The sequence below is a fragment of the Bactrocera oleae genome, chromosome 4, assembly GCF_042242935.1.
Source record: "Bactrocera oleae isolate idBacOlea1 chromosome 4, idBacOlea1, whole genome shotgun sequence".
Lineage (NCBI taxonomy): Eukaryota > Metazoa > Arthropoda > Insecta > Diptera > Tephritidae > Bactrocera > Bactrocera oleae.
In genome coordinates, this window is record NC_091538.1 from 62329399 (window position 1) to 62346331 (window position 16933).

The 16933-nt window shown below is 34.8% G+C and overlaps 2 protein-coding genes across 2 annotated transcripts; one reads left to right on the top strand and one right to left on the bottom strand.

Annotated features, from left to right (window-relative positions):
* Positions 1 to 5815: 5815 nt before the first annotated feature.
* Positions 5816 to 11674, top strand: LOC106621769 (uncharacterized). Its single transcript, XM_036372830.2, has 3 exons — positions 5816 to 5928; positions 9199 to 9269; positions 10852 to 11674. Exons 1-3 carry the CDS (start codon positions 5908 to 5910, stop codon positions 11087 to 11089), a joined length of 330 nt encoding a protein of 109 aa, XP_036228723.1. The 5' UTR covers positions 5816 to 5907; the 3' UTR covers positions 11090 to 11674.
* Positions 11675 to 15427: 3753 nt separating this feature from the next.
* Positions 15428 to 16508, bottom strand: LOC106621776 (cuticle protein 1). The gene is made up of 2 exons (XM_014240755.3): positions 16328 to 16508; positions 15428 to 16232 (listed from the first exon to the last, which is right to left on the bottom strand). Exons 1-2 carry the CDS (start codon positions 16340 to 16342, stop codon positions 15762 to 15764), a joined length of 486 nt encoding a protein of 161 aa, XP_014096230.2. The 5' UTR covers positions 16343 to 16508; the 3' UTR covers positions 15428 to 15761.
* Between the last annotated feature and the right edge of the window lie 425 nt (positions 16509 to 16933).

Consider the following 16933-nt stretch of genomic DNA (forward strand, 5'->3'; position numbering starts at 1 on the left):
TAATTTTAACTTCTTGTTTTTCGAATAAATATAGAAAATATTTTTAAAAATGTAAAAATCAATAAAACTTGGAACACAGAGCTTTCAACAGAGCTTTTTATCACCACAATTTGTTAAACGTAGTACAAAAACTGCATAAAATCAATCGGGCAAAAATCGATTAGTAGACTATTTAAACGATTTCTTTAGCCGAAACGCATCGCCTTTATCAATGACGAAAATATATGACATCCGTTTAGCGACGATCTGTAATAATAGATCTTAAGCAGATAGTCACATGTTACCGCTTGTCAAGATTAGTAAAGAGGTTGGATTAACCATGAAACTATAATGACTTGACAGATCTACATAAAAGGCGTAGAATATAAAAGAGAGTTATTATTATAGAACCTCTTACAAATATGAAGTCAACAGTTGATTCAATTTACTCCATATACATATATATTACATGTGCTGAAAAATATGTGATCTTAAATGAAAGATTAATTATTTTTGAAATTAAAACCCGACTTTATTCTTCGAATCTCCAACTACAGTAATCCAAATATAGTAACGGCCCTTCAACATTTCAATAACGATTCGATAGCATCAAGCTACCTGACTCCCTCAGTAGAGTAGAATCATTTACCAGCGAACCACATTTTATGTCTAGGAAGTAGGGAATATGGCTAACACGATGGGTGTAAGGCCAGTTCCTAGGGTAATTTCTGCAATTTATCGGTAGTAATCCAAGCTGAATGAGCGACGTGGTTTCAAAAAACTTTCACCCATATTGCGCAAACCTCTTTCATTTCGAAAAATCCGTAATAACTTGACAACGATTATATGAAATATCTAATATTATTAAGGTAAATACTTTAAGGCAAGAATAAAAAAATTTCTTTGTGATAATATCTCGGCCAGTCCAAAGACTTTTCATTTATATTTACTAATATGTTTATATCTTCTATTTGATTCATTTAAGTTTTGAAGGTTTTTAACAGTTGGTTAATTTTTACTAAACAAATCATTAATCTTGACATAAATAAAATTTTATAGCATTTGTGTGTGTTTTTTTTTTTTGTTTGTTTGTAACACGTCAATGAGCGCAATGGCTAATATGCAATGAATAATGCAAAAAAATGTGGCATTTATATATGAGCAAGTATATAAAAATCACATAAAAAGCAATGTCAAATAGTGTAACGAATATGACAATGCAATAAAGAAGAAGATATAAACAATAACAATTGTTGCTGGGGACAATAAGTGAATTAAGTCAATTATTATGGCCAAACGCAATTGTTTTGTCTGCTTGAGCTGCGACAATTACTTAATAAATGTTTGAAGAAAAAATGAAAAAGTAGAAAAACAAATCCAAATTCGCCATAAATAGTCTACGAACATCTGAAGCCAAAAACAAAGTGCACCATACCTAAAGTTACACGCCTAACCGCTCACCATTGATATGTGTTGCACGCATGTGAGCACAGGTTCACAGTGCTCTACATGCATGAATGGCAGAAATTGCAAAAATATATTTTTTTTAAAACATTTTTATATGCATATGCTTAAATGAATATGAAGTATAAGACAGCCCGCCCTAGAGTTCCAAGCGGGGCGTTGACGGTTCACCACAGGAGTGGACTTTATCAACGATTTTGCGGTAGATTATGCTGTCAGCGAGCAAGAAAATGTATCAATAAAATAATTTTATATATGATGGATATATATGTATGGAGATATATATCTAAGTACTTATTTAAATGTATATGTATACATGGCAATATATGCAGCACGTTTTGATTCATGTTATTTGAGAACTAAAAGATAGATTAGACTAGCTTAAGAACTTGCGTTGTAAATGTTTTTTTTTTTTGTAATTCTATGGCATTTTCCTTTTTTAATTTTTTAATTTTCCGTTTTATTTTAAAATCTCAATTACTTTTAATTGCTGTTGCAACATCAAACATTGCATGTTCATGGTATATAAAATTCGGTGAAAAAAATAAAATTTTAAAATTTCATAATTATCTGCAACACAAAAATGCTAACGAAAATTTGTTTCAACATTTTGGAAAACCGGCTGCTAACTGCTACCGCATGCGCAAAACTGCAATTGCGCGAGCTCTATGCATTGCAAGTAACTGCAGTTAGCATGTCAACATTAACCGCTACCAGTCTGAACAAACGGTCACAAATTTTAACACGCACACACACATGCCATAGCCAATTCATGCACCTCTGATTATATGTATGTGTATAAGCTTATAGCCGTTAATGTGCTAAATGATTGACGTGGATGACCACCAACAGCCAGTGGACGCACTTATCAATGAAACGGTGAACTATGTGCATAATTTCATATGACTATGTACATAGACATGTATGTATGTATGTGAGTGGGCTTACTCACCAACCCTATATTTACACTTGCGACATTTTGGCAAATTTAATTTTTATTGCAGCGAAAACTATATTTGCGTTGATCTCAGCATGCGCTAAATATAAGTAGCTGTTAAGCATACTGAGAAAAATTTATTTTTGATCTAGTGAACAGAGAAATATAAAGAAATAAATAAAACATATTAGTTAAAGGGAAACATTTTTATTATTTTTCATGAAAATCATTTTCTAGATTAAAAAGAATATTTACCATCATTTATATCGAATGACTTCTATGTAATTTAAATGAACATTTTGAATAACTGTTAAACTGCTATATTTTGAAAATAATCACTTAAGTGACACATTACATACACTCACTGGAAACAAGTTAAGGAAATATCTTAAAATTTAAATATACAGCTTTTAAAATTTTTAACTATAAGCTTCGAGTTAACATTTTTTTTTTACTTTTTAATCCGATATTCGGGCTTAAAATGTCCATTTTTAATTTTTAAATTTATATTTAACTTTTCAATCCGGTATTCGGCCTAATAAATGTGAAAATTATTTTTGATCAAGATTTTTGAGACAATAAATAGAAAAAATTTAATTCAAATAATTTAATGCATTATTTGCAACCCTGGTGTTAACTTACAAAATCCCGAAATTATTCAATTCATTTAAGAACTGTTATTCAAGTTTCGACTTTAAAAACACAACTTTTAATCTTATTATATATTTTTAATCTGATATAGAAGTATTTTAACAAAATAGTTTTTTAATTTTATTAATCACAATCGTTTAACATTAGATTATAAAATATTAAAAATAAAATATTAAATATTAAATTGATCTAAGAATTCCGAGTGATTGAAGATTAAGTGCTTTATTGCTGAAATTGATAGAGATCTCAAAACTGGCCAACCGCTTTTCAAATCGAGTTCAATACCTCAGTCAAAGTAATTCAAATATTGAGCTTTAAATGTGTCGCTATAGTATTTTTCAAAACTACCAACTGATCAAACTTTACCCGGACTGGTTCAAAAAGATTTTTTCCTAGACTGTTCAAATCTTTTTTATATGCTCGTGCGAAGTTTTTTTGTTTCAACGCGAAAAGTTTGTGTGGCGAAAATAATGAAAAAATTACAAAAGGATCACGGCTATGGAATCATTGAAAATGTTTCAGAAGTGTTTTGGGAAGTCTACTTTATATCGAACAAAAGTATTTGAGTAGCACAAAGCATTCTGTGAAAGTCGTGAAGTCAACGAAAACTTGCCTCGTGTAAGTCGTGCATCCACCTCTGTTAATGACGATAACATCAAAAAAGTTAAAGAGACAGTGCTTGAAAATCTTCGTGTTGGCATCAGAGAGATAACAATGGATCTTAACATTTCTTACGGATCAATTCAAGACATTTTGAACGTTTGATTAACCGTTGGCAGACTTGTATTGGCTCAAAAGGACTCTATTTTGAAGGCGATAACAATACAAGTATATTCATTGGATTTTTTTGGACCGTGCAAAAAGCTGTACTAAAGAAGAAGGAGATTATTTTGAATAAAATGAATTGATTTTGCCGATAAAACCATTTGTTCTGTCTTTTTTTAAAAGTCCTGTTTACTTTGGAACACACCTTGTAACTTCATTCCGTTCATTTTGAAATTAGTTGTTTGGATCTTGTGTCTGTAAAATTAATTGTTTTTCATAAATCTACATTTAAATTTTATGAAGAAAAAATATCCAGGTTGCCGGGAACTAACTAACCTAACTTTTTTACAATTCATACCTACATGTAACATATACTCGTACATTTTCTTACTTAATAAACGGCATTGTAAAACAACAGCTATTACAAATCTATCGAAATTTCTACAGTGTGAATCAAAATAACTGTATCAATTTTCGCTTTTTATGACTAACTGTAAAACGTAAAATTAAGTAATCATGCATTAATTAAAGACAAATTTATTATTTTTTATATTTCTTTCCGCGAATGGTGCAGTATTGAAATGTTTTGTTGGAAAGATATTGCGATATGATTTTTGACTTAAGTTACATATTTTTACTATTATTGCCGAAGGCGATTACGTCTACGCAATAAATTTACCAATGTATTGTATGTAAACTAATCCTAAACATACTTATACACAACGTTGTATTGCAGAGCAGATCAAAATAGTCAGAGTTCGCCGGGAGGCAGAAATTAATTTCCAAAAAGTAAAATGTGAACTGATGCGGCAATAACAAATGCACAGCTGCAGAGAAAACCAAAAACAAAAGCAAAAGCTGAAAAAATAACACAAAAAATAACATGTATACAATATGATTTAAAAATAATCATAACAAAATCACATTGTTGTTGTGTGACATTTGAAAGAAAGCCATAACTTTAAAACAAATAAAACAACAACAAAACAAAAGAAGCAAGCAACAATGCAAATGAAATAAGATCAAAAACTATTACAAATGGATTTGTTTTTTACAATTGCTTACAAAGCAATTAACATACACATACATATGTGTAAAAAAATCTGCATGTGAATGTGTGTGCGTGTGTATAATCGGTCTGTAGCAGGTTCAACTCAAGGTTAACCTTTGTTAGGCAAATTTGGCGACAACAAAACTACTTGCAATTGAGCCATCTTCGGCGGCGGCTGCGCAGCTGCAGCTGACATAACAGTCGGTGCTGTCAGTTAACAGTGCTTAACAGTGGCCAACAGCTGTGTGAATTAGCAGCAACATAATGGTCGGCAGCGCGCAGCAAGCGATGATGTTGAGCGATGCACATCGCAGACAACACGTGCGTGCGTGAGCGGTACATAATAAACACACACATGCATATATAATTATGCATATATGTTTGTACGTGTAGCGGCGCGCGAGTAACTGCGCAATGCACAGCAATGTGAGCAATAAAAAATCGTGAAGCAATTGTCTCTTCATTATTTTGCGAGCACACTCAACAATTGCCGCGGCAAATCTTCGGTGTTTACGCGACGTTGCTCCTGTTTCTGTTTCCTTCTCCTCTTCTACTATGGCTGCTACTGTAGCCGCTGCTGCACTGCTTACGAATTAGCGTTTTGACTACCGTTGTTGTTGCTGTTGCTTTTGTTTTTGGCGCATTTGCTAAAATTTTCGTTCAACATTTCAATTGACGTGATATTTTTTGGTTTTCAGACCTAGCAGCAATTCGTATGAACACACACACACATCCAAATTAATTTCGAAAAAAAGCGCAAAAGCTTTGCGCTGCATTCACTTGTAATAACCGCCATTGTCGCTAGCCATCTACCGCTGCCACTTTTGTGGCTGCTTTACATTGCACACACACACACACATAACCACCTGCTGGCTTGTATGTGGCTTTGTATGTTTTTTAGGCAATGCGCCTGCGCGCAACATATAAAAACATCACAGCGCCACTACTCGGTTATCAGTTCAATTTAGTCGCTGTACACATTGCAACGCCGGTCGCCAGTTACTGGATTTTACAACTTTATAACCAAAAACACCATTGACGCTTATCACACAGCCCCAGTATGACCGCCCTCAAAGTTTTCGTAAGTGTCCGACACATTTTTGGTTTTCCTTTCGCTCAGTGTAGTAATCCAATTGTGTAACAGTGTTTCACTTGCATACATTTGCATGTGTATATATGTGTGTGTGTGCTTAAAATATAGCCTGTGGCAAGGAGTTAAAGGAGTCATAAATTTTGTGTGGCGAGCGAGTTTGTGGATATTTGCGGTGTAATTGTGAATATATTTACATACAATTGATACAAATGAAGACTGTGTTGTGCCAGCTATAAGACATCGTTAAAATATATATTATACATACATGCATGTATGTATATGTAACTAGTGCGCAGCGTTAGATGTTGAAAGTGATTTTTCAGTGAAAAAATGGGTCGTTAGGCGTTGTCTTTAAATTAAGCAGGATAAAATGGAAGAAAAAGAATTGAAAAAATTAGTGGTTAGCAGCATAACCAGACATTATCAAATTTTACTAACATTTCCTGGTTAATATTGCTAACTTTTAGACAAAAAAGATTAAAACAAAAGTAATGTCTTTTATATATGTATGTATATATGATGCTGGGTTATGAAAATTGCGTTACATAATATTAAAAAACAAATGGTTAATTTTGGACGAACTAAAGTTTAATACCCTTCACAGGTTCGTTTTTATAGCATTAAAGGCTGTAAAAAGTGCTTTATCTTGAATTTGTTCAATCAATTCGCATGTCAGCTATACGTATACAGCAGATCGGTCAATTTGTATTGCACCTAAATCCTATGGATGGAGGTTTGTTAGAATCGGTTCCAACAAATGATTAGCTTCTTAAAGGCGAAATAAGCGTGTGCAAAATTTCGAATTGATATCTCAAAAACTGGTAGTGAAGTGGTGCGAATATCATGTCGCAACAATCAATGGAAGGCAACACTATGTTATAGTGATCCGATCTGTTAAGTTCAAAGCAAGAAAATTTATATAGACAATATAGAACCAAAATATTAGTGAAGCCAATTTCAGGTAGGAGTTCTCCTCGTGCTGCTTTTCTACAAATCAACAAACACATTCTGGTCAGATTCACTCGAACCTAGAAGCCAGTTTAGCTTTCAAATGATAGGTGGAGTAGGCTTGTTCAATCATCCTATATTTCCTAATAACTTCGGTATAAAACTTGATTGAATGTGAATGAGTATCACAGCTGTATACCAGCCATAGTTATAACGCGAATCGATATTAGAAAGATAATACTGATATAATGATATGAGAAGGAGAAACATGAGCCAATGAAAAAACACGAATATTTCGATAAAAACAATAATAACTCGTAGTGTCAGTCACTTTAGCTTTAAAGAAGAAAAGAACTTGCATATATATTCCCTAATCACTCTTAAATATATTCAGTTCATAGATATGATTTTTGCAATGTGACGAGAGCTTAAAAATGTTCGGATTACTTAGCAGCAAAAAACTCATTTTTTCGATAAAGAAAAACATTAGAAATAGTAAATGTTTTACCACAACAACTCAACTTTCCTCGCTTTGAATTTTACTTAAATTTTTTCTTGTATAAAAGCTTGGCAAATTTATATAAATTTTCTAACGTTTCTGCTATATTAGTTGTAAGCTTTCATTTACTTTTAGTTTCATTAAATCCATAAAAATCTATGACATGATATTAATATTACAAAAATGCTCCCTTTTATCCAAACGAAATTAATATACACTGAATAGTAATATATCTCGGTGGCTTTTTAAACTATAATGATATAAACATTCGTGGCCTCATTAAGGTCTTACCAGTACAACAGATGACATATAATATAAGTATTAAAATTTATATAATATCTTATACAGAAGTACAGGGTGAGCAAAAAATTAAAAATTAAAATCTTTGCAAAAAAAAAGTAAATAATATTTTTATATAATATTTCAATTACAATACACTGAATTTCTCCCAGTCAGTGTCCCTGACTGATTATTGAAGCTTGAAATTTCCAAAAGTTTTTTCTTGCGTTATAGTATGGAAGAATATCATACAGATGATATAACCCAACTGAAGAAATATTTATATCTTATAGAATTTTCGACATTTCAAACTTAGAAATTAAAATCTTTGAAAAAAAAAATTAAATAATATTTTTATATATTTCAATTACAATACACTGAATTTCTCCCCGTCAGTGTCCCTGACTGATTATTGAAGCTTGAAATTTCCAAAAGTTTTTTCTTGCGTTATAGTATGGAAGAATATCATACAGATGATATAACCCAACTGAAGAAATATTTATATCTTATAGAATTTTCGACATTTCAAACTTAGAAATTAAAATCTTTGAAAAAAAAAATTAAATAATATTTTTATATATTTCAATTACAATACACTGAATTTCTCCCCGTCAGTGTCCCTGACTGATTATTGAAGCTTGAAATTTCCAAAAGTTTTTTCTTGCGTTATAGTATGGAAGAATATCATACAGATGATATAACCCAACTGAAGAAATATTTATATCTTATAGAATTTTCGACATTTCCTTCCGAGAGTTACAAACTCCGTATCAAACTTAATGCACCCTACGCAATTTATAATTAAGAAGAATTGTATTAAAACGAAAAATTTCATGTGAGATCTATGATTATTTTGACATTCCATCCAGAAAACATTTTAAGTCCTTAAAATATTTTATATGTATATACTGAAAGAGAAAGTCGGTTGAAGACCAACGATCGTTCATTAGAAAATTAATAATTCAGTATCGCTGAGTTAAATAAAAAAAAAATAGAATGACATAATAAAGAATAGAAAGGAAGCCTAAAATTGCTTGTAGAAATCCACCTTAGAACAATTTTTATATAGTTTTAGAGCCATAACTTCAGTTTATGAAAATTCGGCGTGTACAATTTACTTACGGAAAAGAAGGTTTTCTTATTTTTCAGACAATATTCATTTCTTAAAACGTTAAAAACTAACGGAGAACTTTAAAATCATACAAATTCTACTTCTGAATATATAAAAATTCAAATATCTGAAGAATTGTTTTCCTAAATTGACGTTATAACTGCTTTTACAGCACTGGTTCATGATCATATAATATTTGTATGTTTGGACGTAATGATCTATTTTTTTTAGTCTCCGGATGACTGTTTCCATTTCTCAATATAAGCAATAATGAACTTAACTAAATAGACAAAAACATTAAATTCTGATTGTGTGCGGTGTTTATCACATGAGAACATTGAGGACATTATTTATATTTGCTTCTTATTTCACTTTTATATAAACAGATCTTAAACCATCGCTCCCCCATCTCTCATTTCAGGTGATCTTCAGTGCTCTTTTCGCGTTGGCCTATTGCGCGCCAAATCCCGGTTTCTTTGGTGGAGGCAAACAGTAAGTACAACAGCAATAGCGCAACTCGATTTGATAATTTCACGATTTTGATTCATAGCAGCAATTTAAAAATTACATTTATTGTATTTTAATTAACAGCAGTTATATTTTGTAATTTTTATTTGATTAAATAAACCGGTCAATAACCGAGTGCTGCAACAACACGCAATATCAACACAATAAACGGCGATCAAATGGTTTCGATTGTTTGTCAATGCGTTTTCCTTTTCTCTTCAATTATATGTGCAAGTATAACGGTATATATGCGCAGCAGGAAAGCAAAGAGTCAATCGGCTCTAGCGACATCCACTTGCATGCATAGGAATTTCTTGGACACACTGCGTGTTTACTATATCCGATGTTGAAAGAAAAAACTAATTAGCTGTGATAAGCATAAATTATGGATAAATAGCGTACATTGGTCTTCTGCCAAATGATTTAACCGCACTCACAGTGTCACACTTGTATGTATGGTGTGTGTGTGTGCACAGAGTCAGACTGACCAACCGACAGTTAGACAGTCAGTCAGTCAGTTAGTCGGTAAGATAGTCAGATAATTGCAAAACAGGCCAAACAGCGTCTAACCATTGTTGCGCATGCGTAGCTCCCGGTCTTGCGTAAATTGTCAACAGTATTACTTGTGGTGCTATAATGTGGCACTCACTCAATTGTAATAGTGAATGTGGCGCGGCAATAGACAAAGTAACTGCGGAATAATTGAATAGTTTTCACTTTTTATTTGCTTCCAATTTGATGGAGTAGTGCGAATTGTTTTTTTAGTTTTTTTTTTATTTGATTTTGTTTTTTTAATTTTTTTTTAGTTTTTTTTAAGGAAGTGAAAATAAATTAATGCGCATTTAAAAATTACTTCAAGCCAAGAATATGTAAAATTGACCAAAGCTTCGAATAAACTATTCGCACACAAATTTATATTTAAATACAATTACATAACAATAAATGGTGTATATAACTCAAAATTTACGGTAAAAGGTTATTTATTCTTCGGAACTGTTGATAACGGACCTCTACATCATATAGCTGCCATACAAACTGATCGGTAAAAATCCAATCCTTGTATGAGAAACTTTTTTATTTCACAATATGTCTCTACGAAATTTGTCATGGATTATTGTCCAAAACTTCTCCTCTTAACGAGTTTTTTGTCGACTACGAACCGATAAAGAATTTTTATGTGAAGCTTTTACTCGACGCAATTACGTTCAGAGACTTTCTGCCGAGTGATATTGACATTTGAAAAAACGATCAATTATTAATCGAAATAAGGTTCAAAATCAAGTCCTACGTAGTGCGCACTTTGATCGTCACGGACGACCGCCAGTTCATGATTTAAAAAATTCAGTATATTTTTTACCAGATCTAACTGCCTTTGACTATCCTAATTATAATGTTGGTATTTTATACAAATAATATAAAGCAATTAAATGCTAATAACGCTGCACTCCTCTATTTATTTCATTCACTTAGATCGTTAACGATCATTATAATAAAAAAAAAAAATTTTATTTCTTACCATAATTTTTTTATCCACATTACGCCACTATCTATCTTCTATCGATCACAGTGAACACCACACCATCCATGTACCCTACAAGGTGCACACCATTCACCACCATCACATCAAGAAGGTGGAAGTGCCCGTGATCAAGGAAGTGGAGGTCATCAAGCATGTGCCCATCTACAAGGAAGTGCATGTGCCCGTTATTAAAGAGGTGCATGTGCCAGTACATGTCCATCACAAGGAGGAAGTTCATCACATTGAAGAAGATCATCACGACTACCACAAGGGCGGCTGGTACTAGAGAGGGAGTGAGTGGAGGCGCTCATCCGGTTAGGTGTTGCCGTTGGCAATGCTCTAGTTACAATTTTAGTTATATGCTTATATAATTATATGCATACATATGTACATATATGTACGTATATAAGCGATTGAGTGTTAACACAATTGTTTTTGTATTTTTTTAAAAAATTTTTTTTCTTTTTTTGGTTGTTTTAATGTTACTACAGCGCACGCGCGTTTTTCCATGTGTACAAATTTCATTTCACCTGACATGAATTTTATTTTAATTATATATTTTCGACTTCCATATTATTGTGGTCTATTTAGTTATAGATGCTCTATTTTTCTATTTCATTGTATTTTTCTCATATTGATTTTGCTTTATTTACATACATACATTTAGCATATCTAGAGAATATCATACACACATATATATAGAGTATAACTGTTATTGGTCTTTTATATTTTTTTTTTGTGTAAATAATTGTTTAGCAAAAAGTACATACATGTGTACACATATCTGTATGTATGTGTGTGTGAAATGCCTATCGAAATATGTAAAGAAGGAAATAGGATAAAATAAAGAAAAACTGTAATAAACGAAAAATCATGTTATTTCTTGAGAGTTAAAATTTATTTCCTAGATAATAATTATATAACTTTTGCTATACAAACACACACAAACAAACATACACGTATATGCGTTGAAATTACGCGAAAAAAACTTGTTTTTTATTTTTTTACACTTATCTTTTCCATTAATATATTTGTTGTTATAGCTTTTTAATCCGCTAACATCGTAGCCTACATATGTTGCTGATATGTGACTGCAACAATGCTGCTCCAGCAGCAGGAAATACTTACAACATTTTCATGCAACAAATTAGCGTTCCGATAGTAGTTCGTCAGCAATGTCTTACGGTTTGCAATTTTCTTTCTCTTCACTGGCATTTTTACCGTTTTACCGTTAAATTACTAATGCTTGATGAGTTCGCAAGTAAATGCCGCAATTTTCACATAAATTTTTGTAAAAGCAAATGGGTACCGATTGTCTTTTGAATTATAAATGCTTGCTCCTGCTGCTGCTAGTAGTGATTAGCGATTAGTTACGAGAATTTGTTATTGTTGGAATTTGTGATGCTTTATTGGCTCGTTATAATAGTAAATGATTTTTGCCATGGTATTATAAACGGGTATTTTGTTGCAAAAGAAGATGATACTTCGAATAAATTATTTCCGAATTCCAAATTGGTGGGCAACTCTTCTTCTGAAATGTGTCAATTAGCAGGATTTTTTCAGTTCCTGAAAGGTATATGTTCAACTCTGAACAGACTGAAGCTTAAACTGCAAAATACATATATGAGCCTTTTAAAATGTTTGAGTGTGTTCATCTATTCGCTCAAAAAGATCCGAATACTAATTAGAGCATGAGTCGTTCTGTTAATCGCTAAATAAAATTGTTACGAGTATTTCTTATAATATTATTGTTAGCGATTAAGAGAGCATTTTTGCAATGAAAAACTTTTCATAGAATTAATCGATATCGTCAAGCGTAAACGTTTGCGGTGGAATCACAGGGAGCCGGTGCAAAGGATGACCAAACCAAGATTGATCCGGAAGGTTTTGCTATGTGTTTAGTGGGATTGGTAGGAAATCATCTACTATGAGCTGATTTTCTACGGCCAGACTCATAATTCGGACCCAACCTGCAAACATAGAATTGCCTGAGGGAAACAAATACCCACAAGCGGCCAGCTGTGGTCGATAGGAAAGAAATTGTGTTACATCTGGACAACGCTAGGTCACACACAACACAGGAACTTGTTGGTAGGTTCTTATGCATCCACCTTATAGTCCGGATTCGACACCAAACGGTAACTGCTTTTTCTATTATTTAGCGAAGGATTTTACTGGTAAAAGAAAAGCTTGTAATAATCTGCTGTTTTTCAAAAGAATCGAAAAACGAAGCATGCAAATAACTTTCATGGAACTTCTGCAAGGCCGTTATACCATTTTATATTGTACTATAGGCACCAGATTGACAGCATATGGAACCTTTAGTTATGACATAGAGACAGGACAGAACTTAGTATTAAGATCTCGCTTCAGAAATGACACTTTCCTACAGGCTGAAAATACACATTGGCAGGATTACGTGTATAATGAATGAGTTACCAGAAATTATCTGTAAAGTTCGAAAAGAAATTCAAAAATCCAACTTGCTGGTTTTGCTGAGTGTATGAAATCATTTCGAATCCTTTAATCATTATACCATACAGAGTTTAGGGTACGACCATCCATGCTTCTACCAGCATTATCAGTGTGTTAGTCTTTGTTGTTGTCTTTTATAAAGTTATTTATCTTGACTTTGATCGAACAGTTTATATGGCAGCTATGTACTATAGTGTTCCGATATCGGCGGTTGCGGCAAATGAGCTGCTTCTTGGGGAGAACAAATGTGTACAAAATTTCACAAAGTTATTTCAAAAACTGAGAGATTAGTTCGCGTATATACAGAGAGAGATAGACAGACAGACATGGCTTAGTATATAATTTACTTACACAACAAGTTTCAGCTTTTTTCGCTTGTTTCAAGTTGCTGAATGCAATGGTCTGCTACCTTCTTTGGATGGTTATGTTCCCAGCAAGAGTACATGATTTCATACAAAGTATCCAAGAACTCTCTACTCACATTAGTACTTATCAATCATATTGCCTAAAGATTTTATTATTATTCTATTGTGATCGCATTAACTAATTATTAAACATTTATTCCAATCCCGTTAGCTTGTGACATTTTCTCCACCATATTTAATATAATTTACAACTTTAAGGAAGACATAACTTAGCCACAACAAAGTCCAACTAATTGCAAATGCGATGAAAAGTTGCTTTACTGCTGCAAAGAGCTTTACAGCTTTACAAAAGGCATTTCCAGCAGAAACTAGTTCGTGATTCACGCGTATAGAAAAGAATGGTTGTTGTTGTACAAATCATGAGCGACATTTTTAAGCGCTTAAACTAAAGTTAATATCAATAAAATTCCACAACTTTGACAAATAACCATTAATACACACATACAGATACACGTACAGTGGGTGGCAGCTGCGATGGAGAATTGTCACATAACTGTAATTTGAGACCGTAAAAGCCCATAAGCAAGCTGACCAGATAATTTACGAAACGCCATTAACAAAGCGTTTATAGAGCCACTAATTATTCGGACAAATATGTAAGCGTGTATGCGTATTTGTGTATGTAAATATGGCTTATGTGCGCTTGCTGCTGCAACGCGCTGTATTGCCGCAAAGCGAATAAAGCTGTGCGCGCAATAATAAAACTAAGCAACAAACGCAGCGTGTGAAACATGGTTTTGCCCAAAAGCAATTTTTTTCTGCGCGCGCGTGCGCTTTGTATGTGGTGAATGTTGACCATATGTATCCGCAGCATTGAATGTGCGGCAAGTAGTGCGCGGCGCGGCATGGACTTGACCTTGAACAATTCAGCGGCATTAAGCGCCTAATGAATAGACACGCTGCGCACTCAAACACACACACACACACACCAGCGAGGCCCAGAACAAAGCGGACTGCGCAATGCGGCAGCGCTGAACCACAAACACTTATGGGCAGCTAAGCAGTAATGGGCGGTGAAAAAATTACATATTAATTAAAACGAAAAGGTAAAACTGTAGCAATAAAACGACTTTCACAAAATACGCTACAACTGCGTTACAAGTTCGGTTCGCTGCAGTTCCGCGCCAATTGGCGGTAGCGGTAGCGACAGCGACGACAAGTTGACAGTTTTGTGGGCGTTGCACGCATTGATTAAGATTTATTGACAGACCGGTTGAGTAGTACTGAGTAAGGGGGGTGCTGGTCTCCGGCACTGCATTTTGATTGATGTCCGCAAGCAGTGTGTAAAGTGGACAAATTGCCTTGTTTATGAGCAAGTAAAATAGATTTTAAGTACACGCTTGGGTACCGCTAATGAGGAATGCGGTTCTTGGCAATAGCGGAGAAGGTCAAGTGTAGTCAATAAATTATTGGCGTGCAAATCAAGGCAACTTTTAAGAGTTTGCAATACGAGAAAATAGTTCAGAGCCGTTGTAGGGAAGTGAATTGCTGGCGAGAGGGGGAGAATGGAACGAGCAAACTATTTGAATAGAGGAAGGATTCTGAGGGTTCAGCCTGTGTAGATAGTACTATTTATTCAGAGAAAATGTTTCTAGAAACTAGATATCCCTATGTATGTATACTAACGACTTAAGCAGAAAGAAGCGCGGCCTGCAACCCGTCGAGTTGAGAACGTAGCATAATTGTCATTGCGTAAAAAAAAAAATGTTCACAAAATAAAAATCTTTGTTTATAAGGACAAATAAAATTCCAAATGCATATTTTATTTACTTATGGACCAACAACAAACTCCAGCTGTACAATAGAATTGAGAACTTGAGAACTTCAGGCGCTGTAAAAAGGCAATAACAAACAAAAAGTGATATGGAAGTGGCATTGAAGTTGGTTGACATTGGCAGTGAGTAGACTGTATATTCGATAACTTGTTTTTTTTCTGTTCAGGATAGGATACTGGTAGCGGGACTTCGTCCGACGGGCTGTAGACGCTTACTGCCGCAGCTGCAGCGCTACAAGCGAACGCTACAGTTGCGACAGTGGTTGTTGTTGTTGTAGCTGTATTTAGTTGCAGTATGGGAAGTTGGGGCACTGATGCGGAGAAACGCCAGCTGGGTACTGACGTTCGGTCCAGCCGGGTAGTGGTGGTGCAGCGACGGCACCATGACCAGCATTCACATCACAGAATGGATAGTTGGGGCAGGTGTGTGGATTAACGCCAGCTGGGAATTTATCACCACCAGCACTGGCCGCTGGCGCGCCGTTCCAAGAAGATGCTGGAGCGCCTTGCCAAGAGGGTGCTGGAGCGCCCCACTGTGGTTGTGGTTGCCAGGAGGGTGCAGGAGCGCCCCACTGTGGTTGCGGTTGCCAGGCGGGCGCGGGTGCACCCCAGTGCGCTTGTGGATTGTGTAGGCGTGCGTTATCACAGATCGGGAAACCGGGACAGTCCTGTGGATTCACACCAGCTGGGTACTGAGCAGCTGATTGATGTTGTGGTTTTGCCAACGCCAAGGCGATGAGAGCGGAGATGAGTGCCTGTTGTTGGGTTGGGAAACGAAATGCGCGTTTAATTATATAATCCATGTGTGTGGTTTTGCGGCGTATTTGCGTTTTGATTTTACGATACTCACCAATTTGCAGAACATTTTTCTAAATTTATATAATTACTCCTTAGCGAAGACAGAAAACTATAAAAGTCTATACAACAGCGCGAAGTGAGCCAATCGGACTATAAAAATTGAATTAGATTATTTAGGAATTTTTAAACTTCCAATTGGTTTTTCGTACTGCGTCGTACTGTGATATCTGTTGGCCGCAGCTGACACTTATATACCCGTACCATTAGAATTTGCGTTTGAGAGTTCGAGTTCGCATAGACGTTTGGTGCTCACCATTACAATCAACGGTAACGCTGCTGCGCCACTACAACGGCATAGAAGTTGAAAATCTGTAACAAAGTGAAGCGAGCATAGCGCCGCCAACAGCCCGCTACCCGCCATCCGTAAGCCACACACAGCGCGCGCGGCACGCTAGCACTCATTTGCTCTTAGCACAAGCAAACGTACAAATGTTTACTGCTATTGTATGCGCAAGCACACCCCGGCGTATACTTAATGTAGAATACAACACCTTACAAGTTGCCGCTCTTCGCGCGCTCCGAGCGTCGAGCGGCGCGGCAGGAAAGGGCGGTGCAGCTGCTGCAGCCGCTTCAGCTTTTGACTGTTACTGCTGCTGCC

Bases quoted from the DNA above. Each gene is read 5' to 3' on its own strand.
- LOC106621769 (XM_036372830.2), top strand. From the start codon at position 5,908: ATGACCGCCCTCAAAGTTTTC. The intron at 5,929-9,198 runs GTAAGTGTCCGA...CTCTCATTTCAG, and splicing joins TGACCGCCCTCAAAGTTTTC to GTGATCTTCAGTGCTCTTTT. The intron at 9,270-10,851 runs GTAAGTACAACA...TATCGATCACAG, and splicing joins TTCTTTGGTGGAGGCAAACA to TGAACACCACACCATCCATG.